The sequence below is a fragment of the Engraulis encrasicolus genome, chromosome 3 (genome assembly GCF_034702125.1).
Source record: "Engraulis encrasicolus isolate BLACKSEA-1 chromosome 3, IST_EnEncr_1.0, whole genome shotgun sequence".
NCBI classification, from domain to species: Eukaryota; Metazoa; Chordata; class Actinopteri; order Clupeiformes; family Engraulidae; genus Engraulis; species Engraulis encrasicolus.
In genome coordinates this window covers 33,491,877-33,501,876 of record NC_085859.1, presented here as the reverse complement: position 1 = coordinate 33,501,876, position 10,000 = coordinate 33,491,877, and the positions used below count along the sequence as shown (strand labels likewise).

The 10,000-nt window shown below is 46.2% G+C and overlaps 1 protein-coding gene across 1 annotated transcript in view; it reads right to left on the bottom strand.

Moving 5' to 3' along the window:
• polk (polymerase (DNA directed) kappa) overlaps nucleotides 1-10,000 on the bottom strand; it is a 22,736-nt gene that overhangs the window by 2,801 nt on the left and 9,935 nt on the right. The window contains exons 11-13 of the mRNA XM_063195247.1: nucleotides 6,207-6,378; nucleotides 2,962-4,374; nucleotides 215-266 (exon numbers count right to left, since the gene is read on the bottom strand). Coding sequence (XP_063051317.1) covers nucleotides 215-266; nucleotides 2,962-4,374; nucleotides 6,207-6,378 — 1,637 coding nt within the window. The remainder of the gene's footprint in view (nucleotides 1-214; nucleotides 267-2,961; nucleotides 4,375-6,206; nucleotides 6,379-10,000) is intronic.

Here is a 10,000-nt window from a genome sequence, read left to right as displayed (position 1 = left end):
TGACTAAAAATGGACTAAGACTAAAATTGATTTTCGTCATTTAGACTAAGACTAAGACTAAATTGGGAAGGCAATGACTAAAATATGACTAAGACTAAAATTAATTTTCGTCATTGTGACTAAGACTACGACTAAATAAAAAAACCTGACAAAATTAACACTATGATGGTGGACAGTGTCTACTAAAAATCCCAGATGATGTTGGGGGACTTACCTTTTGCTCTTCCCCCTGGAATTTGCCCTTTTCTGAATAGGTTGACCTCTACCTGTAGTAACACAAAGAGGAGAAATTTAAACTCATACTCACACCACTGGATGTGTCAGAAAAGCAATGGTTCACTATCCAGGTATGATCTAATCTCTACTGCACTGAACTACAGAGGTGGACAAACTAAGTGGACAATCACCAGCTGAGTTGTGCTATTTACAAACAGTGGATCAACTGCAAAAAAATGTGTCCATCAATTAATTAGTTTCACTTCGGTAAGTATATAAAAAAAGCTGCTGCCAACTGGAATCTTTTTTTTATGAAGGAACCTCGTAATTAGAAAAGCATGAACCACCAAAGAAGTCTGATGACTACTCAAGCAAAAAGTTAAAAAAAAAAAAAAAACTGTGAAAAATATGCAGTGAAAATATGACCATTACATTTCAATAACACTGCAAACCCCCGTGACCAGTCTATTTGATAGGAACCACAACAAGGAACAGTGTTTCCCACAGAAATTTTGGAAACTATGGGGGCAGCCGGGGTTTACTTTGTCTGGGTGGGGGGGGGTGTCTTCTCACACGGGCCTTTTTTTGGGGGGGGGTGGGTTTGTATTCTTGCAGCGTAAATGCAAAAAACGGCAAAACAATGACTACAGTATGACATTGGCGCATGGAGAAACTGTAGGCCTGGGCCTATATTTCAGCCATTTATATTTTGAGAAATAAGGCTACATAACATTTTACCCATGACTTGTATAATAGTAGTACATTGTCATTGTCAAAAAATGCAGTACAGTGAATAATTTCTGTTTACAACACAGTTTCATTCGTCCCTCATGCAGGGGTCTGGGAAAACAATAAAACAAAATAGGAGCAGAGATAAGAATTTAAGAGCACTGTGAAATTGTTATAACGCATAGATAAAAAGGGTCTTATAGGGTAGGCTATGCCTTTTTCCCCCACACATATCTGTAGGCATACAAATTCTACATGAGGGGTGCTGGTCACAGGGCCAGTTTTTTCCAAATTCCTCCCATTAAAAGGGCTGAACAAACATATTACACATTTATGTCTATATTCACATTCATTACACACATTAATTTCTATATGCAGCCCGATGTCTCCTCTGCTGTGTCAATGAAGGTCTGTCACCAACTCATTACAACTGTAAAACAAAGCCTAGGGAGTGTTAGTAAACTCATCCCAACTGTCCCTTCTCTGAAGGTTTTTTTATATTGCTCCCAAACCCAAGTAAACTACAACAACTTGACTAGGCTTTTGATCTCTGTCTTTCAAGCACTTGTGGTTCTCTCTATAGCAGGGGTGCCCAACCTTTTTTTAACCAAGATCTACTTTTGAAGTTGATGGTCTGCCGTGATCTACCAAGTCAAATTTAAGGATGTCAGTATGAAAATTTAAGACCACCATTTATTAATCACCATTATTATGAACAAAATGTTTTTAGTAGGCTACTATGGCCGTATCTTTTCAGTGTGTTTTTAAAGTGTGTTGAATAGCCTATCTTTACAAAGCAATGCAGCACTGATAGTATGCAGAGATAATTTCAGTCATACACAAGTCATAAACAACTGAAACAATTTCAAAATGATAAACATTTGGAATATAAAAGGCACATAGGCCCTATTTCTAAAATATGATGAAGCATTATCATGCCTTCAGTGCTACAAATTAAAAAGGGCTCAGAAATTCACCATTTGTTATGGGTAAGTAGTAGGCTACTATGAGAGAGAGAGAGAGAGAGAGAGAGAGAGAGAGAGAGAGAGAGAGCAACGAGAGAACTCATTGGATTGGTTAACACCCCTGTTAAGAGTGACTTCTTCTATGAAGGGTTTTTTTTCAGCTCTCTGGGACAGTAGCACAGCAAAGGCTTTCTATTGTGAGTTTGGCCAATCGTTTTGTCCACAACTGAAGCAATAAACAGCACAAATTGAAGTGAATTCCATACATGTCAACAACTAACATTTCCCTTACACGCGGCACGCGATGTAAACGCAGTTAGCGATGATGCATGAGACTAGCGATTTGAACGAAGATCCTCGCATATCGGCGTGTCATAACGCATCGTTGCGCACATGTTCTGTTACTCACCCGATGTTACACGTGTGCACACATGAATCAACTGTAATACCCTTACGGTCACTTCCTAATGCTTTCCCCTCATTCTGTGTTACCGTGGGACTACTTATCTAACCAATACAAAGTCTATAGGATGTATTTAGGCTACTCCAGGAGGAAAATGCGAAGGAAATTCAAAATCGTAATTCAAATCGTGTTTAACAAAAACCGATATAGTTTAAAAAAAAAAAAAAAAAAAAAGTAAAATTTTTTTTTATTTTTTTTTACATTTTCGTAAACTATGGCGGCCAAATTTAAACTATGGCGGGCCGCCATAGTTTCCTCAATGTATGGGAAACACTGAGGAAAAAGAGCAGTACAGTACATTGTGAGCCGACGGATAAACCCCCCGAGTGTATACGGCACACGCCTGCGGGCGGGCATGAAGAGAATGTGCGCAAGGCCATTTCACACACACAAATGCTGAGTCAATGCTTTTTCACAGGACACTTTTAAAAATACAGTATATACAGGACCACATAGGAATGTGTACAGATAGTCACAGACACAGACACAGACACAGACACAGACACGCGCACACACACACACACGCACACACACAAGCGTACCCCCACACGCGTAAGCGCAGACGGACAGACGCATGCACACACACACCTTGGGGCTGGTTAGTGAAGGGTGCGGTGCCTTGTGTGCAGGAGGTGGTGATGCTTGTGGTGGTAGTGATGGTAGGGTCTCCTCCTCGCAGCTCCTCCAGTGCCTCGCGGTTCAGACACTCGTCCACGTGCCGGTTGAAGACGGCCAGGTCTCGCGTGCTCTGCGGCAGACAGCACACAGGGCACGTCAGGGTCATTGGGTCATTGTCATCGTCACCGTGATCTGCACAGGTAGGCACAGGAAGCAGGCCAGGGACACTAGTGGGGTCAAGGGCCAAGGAGGTATTGTCCGAGAGCTCCGATCTGGATGTAACGCTAACCCGCTCTCCCTCATTCTCGCTAGTTTGCAAATGCAAAACAGCTTCATCACTGACAACGTTAAGCGTCACCGGTGGAGCCATGTTGTTGGCATCTGGCTGTGAGGGACATTGCGGATGTGTTGCTGCCCGAACTCGACTCTCTTCGTTGGGATGGTCCTCCACCACGCTCGTCATGACATGGTCCTCAGGCTGGCTAGCGGGGCTGCTGCTCAGACAGGCGTCGATGTGCTGGTTAAAGACTTCCAGGTCCGTGGTGTGCATGGTTCGAAAGCACACCGGGCAGGTGAGGCTCTGGATGGAGGTGGGTGGTGGTGGTGGGGCGAAGGCGGGGGTGGGGGTGGGGATGGGGCGGACGAACGCGGCCACTGACGCCGACGTGCAAGGCGGAGAGTCCGACACGATGAGGTCACTGGCCCACGCAGAGGAACGTCCAGTCGCGGTGGACATACTCGAAGCTGCCGTGGTTGAAGACGATGATGTGACGTTGACGTTTACACAGGCGTCGTCACATTCGGCCTTTGTAGTTGTGCGACTGGACTGGACAGTGTCCGTTTCTAAGTGTCCTAACCCGCAGAGCGATGCCACCGCGTCATGGTTGTTGTCATCGTCGTTGTTGTCATGTCTGTGGCTATCTGCCAATGTCACCGGCACCGACTCTGCTAACCCCGATGCCGCTGCAGTGCCTTGGTTTGTCTGCAGGTGGAGCCTCTGGGCCTTGGCCCGCTGGAAGAAGGACTGCTGAGGCTGTGGGTGGCTGCCGTTCGCAGCAGCAGTAGCAGCAGCGGCAGGCCTGGCTCTGGCCCAGGTGAGGGCCTGAGACGGCTCTGGTGGTGCTGGAGGAGCAGGCGCTAGAGGGGGAGCCTCGGTTGTGGTCATGGTGGTGGTGATGGAAGTCGTGGTAGTAGTGGCGGAAGTGTCCGCAGCGGTTTTTGGGGCTTTGGGTTTTGGCTCGCCGGCTTTGATGCTGTCACTTCCTGTTCCCGTTCCTGTTCCTCCTGTTCCACTTCCTTTTCCTCCTGACTGCAGGAATCCCATGATGCTTTTCTGCTGGGCGCGCTTGTCGTCTGCCCCAACAAAGCCAGAAACGCGCACACCTGCCAAAAAAAAGAAACGTAAAAAAATTAGCAACACTCCAGCAGAAACACAAACACACACACACACACTTTCTCTCTCACTCTTTCTTTCTTCCTTTCTTTCTTTCTCGAACACACACACACACACACACACACACACACACACACACACACACACACACACACACACACACACACACACACACACACACACACACACACACACACACACACACACACACACACACACACACACACACACACACACACACACACACAGCAAAACAACACGTTTCTCCAGGTTAACAAGAAAGATTTAGACTGCTAAGTCACAAGCCTTAAAGTCTGAAATCCATCACCATCACCGACACGAAGTTTGCAACTTGGACAAAGGCAAGGGGTGGTGGGTTGGGGTGGGGGCAAAGCAAGATGGATAACAAAGCATGCAGCCAAGCAAAGCTAGATTCAGCAGTAGCCACTAAAGATGGAACATTTTGAAAAGGGGCTCAGGCTTCAGTTCAGTAACTCTCCAGTAAATTAAGCACCATATTTATCAGGAGCTCCCCCTGCATATCAGGAGGCCCTTTTCCTGCATTGTACAATTGTTTTCCATTCTATTCAAGCCCTTGCGGACACGTACACAGACACACAGACACACAGACACACAGACACACACACACACACACACAAACACACACACACACAAACAAACACAAACACACACAAACACACACACACACACACCCCTCCACTTTAATATCTTTGAGGGGCCCTCCTATTGACTTATCATTCATATTAACCCTGACAATAGCTAAAGAATGCTAAACTGTACCCAAACTAAACCAATCCCTAACCATGTTTTTACACTTTTACTTTTACCAGTGACAACAAAACTACCCCAGCAAAAGGGGTCAAAACATGCAGGGTCCAGGGCCCCACATGGAGCGAGGGCCCCACCTTGTTGGTGTGCTCCAATAGCAGTGGCCTCACGAAGGTAGATTGGTGCAGTACACACACACACACACACACACACACACACACACACACACACACACACACACACACACACACACACACACACACACACACACACACACACACACACACACACACACACACACACACACACACACACACACACACGTCACACTCACACTCACACTCACACTCACACTCACACTCACACTCACAAAGTCTATACGAAACCCGATCACTAATGGAGTCATCAAAGATTCCTACCGATGCGGAAAGGCACATCAGTGTTCAATAAGTGTATAATTAACTCGTCCATACTACAGCTATTATGGATACTACGTATGCGCATTTATTTATATAAATACGGATAATTATAATTTACTTCTCAGACTAATTACACAGTGTTGGCCTAGCGCTGCATCAGAAACTGCCTGTTTGGAATGAAAAGAGGCTTCCAGTAGAGAATTAGCCCTGGTTAGTTGAGGAGGTTTGGGGATTTTTTTTTTTGGTTAAACATTACAATCTTTTGCAACGTTTCGCATTAGTGCTGTGACGATGTTATGTTTAACAGATCAAGTGCTCAGCTTGAGCACATCCGTTTGAAACTGCAAGTGAGTGGACTCGTGAATTCACTTTTAGATTGTTCAGTTCTACTCTATGTTAGTTTACTTCTCATTTGCAATAAGAGAGTATTTGAATATAATAGAAGTCGTTCAAATCAAAGGCAACAAACAATTAGAGATGGCAACCTGGCCAAAGCTAGAAGCATCAGCAAGACAAACACACTGCTGATGGACAAACGGACAAACAGACAGACACACAATTATTTCATTATATGCAATCACTGTCAGAGCTGTGTACTTTCTGAACTCCATTACCCATAAGCCTCAGCCTGAGGGGCTCTGGCTTGACAGTGTCCACCTCCACCCTGAGCAGGTCCTTAGCGGCAGCGAACAGCTCGTCAGCGCTGGAGACGGCACACTGCAGCGTGTAGGCCCGCGTCTTCACCTCGAAGATCACGTTCTTCAGCTTCAGGGTCACTGTCTTGCCCTGGGCGGACAAAAGGGACACACACACGCACACGTTGACAAAGATGAAAGAGGTAACACAGAAATACATATACACACACACACACGAAATAGGTAACACACAAATACAAACAAAACACACACACAGTAATCAGGGAATAGTGCCCAGAGAGTACATCTGGCTCCTGTCAGCCCACCCCCACACTGCACTGATGCTAACCATCAGGGACTCTGTCACCAGCAGCAGCAGCACCCAGCCAGCTCTCTCTCTCTCTCTCTCTCTCTCTCTCTCTCTCTCTCTCTCTCTCTCTCTCTCTCTCTCTCTCTCTCTCTCTCTCTCTCCTCTCTCTCTCTCTCTCTTCTCTCTCTCTCTCTCTCTCTCTTCTCTCTCTCTCTCTCTCTCTCTCTCTCTCTCTCTCTCTCTCTCTCTCTCTCTCTCTCTCTCTCTCTCTCCCTCTCCCTCTCCCTCTCCCTCTCCCTCTCCCTCCGCTCCACCCTGCTGTGTTTGCCTCCCAGGCCTGTTCGTGCCGTGCCGTGCCGTGGCGGTGAGGGGGCGGCTCAGCTCGGCTCTTCGTCACGACTCCAAAAGAGCCACAGCCAGAGAGCAGCGAGTGACACTGGCAAACCCAACGCAGCACAGCACACATCACATCAGCCTGAGGTACAGCCAGTCAAAGAGCAAATTCCTGTGCAACTCAGATGCAGTCACCGCTTCACACTTCATTTACCCATGCATGTATGCAGACATACTTTACAACAACAACAGCCATATATACTGAACATACGTGTCGATCTCTGGATTTCTCTCACCCACCGCACGCAAGCACACACACACACACACACACACACACACACACACACACACACACACACACACACACACACACACACACACACACACACACACACACACACACACACACACACACACACACACACACACACACACACACACACACACACACACACACACACACAAGACATTCTCCTGAGCTGTGTGCGAAATACCAATACCAAAATCAAAATATCAAATCCAATACATAATGTCATAAACCTATTATCATAAAATCCAGTTTTACGCCTTGACAAAAATCTAAGCACCACAACTCTGGTTGAGTTGACGTACCTGAATCCGATAAATCCTGAGTGATGAATAATAAACTTGATAAAACATAAAAAAATTGAGTAATAATCTTTGTGAGATTAATAATTAGTGCTTCCTATAGTTGAAAACGACAGAGAATGTACATACCGTACATCTCAGCAGTACAGTGGAACACTGGATACAACTCAAAGAAAATGAAAAAAGGGTCATGACTAGTGCTCTCCCCCCATCCTCCTCCATGACTGAGGTAACCTGAGCATGGTACCGTCCCGCCGTACAGCTCCCTTTCGGGCGCCATTGTGGGCTGCCCCCTTGCAAGGGTGAGGCATAAATGCAATTTCGCTGTGTGCAGTGTTCACTTGTGTACTGTGGAGTGCTGTGTCACAATGACAATGGGAGTTGGAGTGTCCCAGTTGGACTTCCACTTCACTTTCACTTACATGTCAACATAGCATGTTTCAAACGCACAGAAGTTATTGTGGCGTATGCTACCCCAGCTCTGATCAATACGATGTACCCAGCCAGTGTGAAGTAGGTTCAAGTGCTTCAGTAGCGGTGTGTGGGTTAACCATCTTAGGCCACATCTGGCGATCAAGAAGGGGAGCAGGCAGGGGTACGTGCTAATTAAGCCATCAGCGTAGTGCGCCGCTTAAGCTACCCGGCAAATTACCCGCTTGCTCCCCTCTGGAAGCACCCCCGTGACACCTACAGCACTTCAAAAGGAGCAAGCAGAGGAAGCAGATGTACAGGGGCAGCACCACAGGCAGGAGGAGGAAGAGGAAGATGAGGAGGAGGAGGAAGAAGAGGAGGAAGATGATGATGAAGAGGGGGAAGATGATGAGGAGCAGGGGGAGGATGAGGAGGAGGAAGAGGGGAGCAGAGAGATTGCAATATTTTGTTGATGATAATAATACTCCAAGAATCTCTGAGGGGAGAAAGAGGAGGATGAAGAGGAAGATGATGAGGAGGAGGTGCGTGAGGAAGAGGAGGAGGATGAAGAGGAAGAAGAAGAGGAAGATGAGGAAGAAAAGGAGACATAGGAAAAGGAGGAGGAGGAAGAGGAAGAACCTGCTCGCTCTCATGAGCGAACCCCAAATAATATGCAGCCTCAAGGAACATTCCATTTGTTTTTCTATTATTTCGTCAATATGTGTATGTAAATATGGGTATGTAGATGCGTGCAATATGCTGATCTGATTTTGCAGTGTGTATTATGTGTAGACACATTTAATTCAGGATCAAATCAAGCAACTCTACTGTAGACGTCCAAGATGGATGACTTTTGACTACCTGCAGTCCTCTTCATCGTCTACCTACAGCCCAGCGAAAGGCTTCACAGAAGCAGTAGATGCACAGGGGCAAGACACCCTCATCTAGCGGCTTTAGTGACTTTTTGGTGCATCTGGCGCCTTTAAAAACGCGCAGATTCAATGACAAAATCATTGTTTTTCAACATAATTGTAACTGTGCAGCCGTCAGAAGCGTTTCCCACGGTTAAGCAGGGCTGCAGATTAGCTCTTATCTCTAAACAGTAGCTAGCACTGCCCATTTGTACTGTGAACGAAGGCATGGGGGCACGTTTTCTAGGGATCAGCGTGTCGTGCGTGACGTGTGACGTCATACATAACGTCATCTAGCGGCTTTTCAGTGAGCCAATAGCGACAAAACAAAATCTACTCTCAATACTAATGCACGCTAATATTCCTACTTTTCAACACATGTCCACTTTTTTTATTCAAATAGACCGAACACGACACGTCTATGATGAATGAATTCATGTGTAACGGATGCCAACTAGTTGAGTTCGGCGGTAAAACGTTAGTAAACCTCTCCTGCCAAAGGCTCACACAGACATGGTAGCACTGAGCTGGACCTTTAACTCAGCGCAGTATCGTGCTTTGGCTCCCAATTGCCCGAATTGGAGCAGTGACTGGTAGGTCGTGGGTTCGAGCCATCATCAGCCATCAACAGCATTACACCTACAGACAGTACTTCAAAAGGCATCAGAGATCCACCACCAGATGCACAGGAGCACACTACCACACCACCACAAACTGCACCACCTCCAACAGAAGGAGGAGGAGGAGACTGTGAGACTGTGCATCTCCTCTAGCCTCCAAGCTGAGTGTTGCAGTGGTGGTATGTGTAGTGAAAGACAGCTGACTGAAGCCAAGCTCAGGGCTGTATTCATTCCTATGGGATGTAAGTGATAGTGGCTAAGTAAAGAGAAGACCAGTGACAACATAATGCAACAAAACAAATGAATAAGGAAATTAGAAAAGCGCTGAGAGAGCGCACCTCCGCCCTTTGGTGGACAGAAAACACACGCACCACGAATGTACAAAAAAACAATTGTACACACAACTTGAACAAACACATACAGTAACCACCTTGGTGGAAGCACTAAAAATACTAGAAAAAATACTAGAAAAAATATAAATAAAAAAGTAGAGTATTTCGCCCAGTGAAGGAAACAACAGCATTGCCTCTTTTCCTCTGCCTGTTTTCCGGTAGGCCTACAGCTCGACTTGGCTGCCAC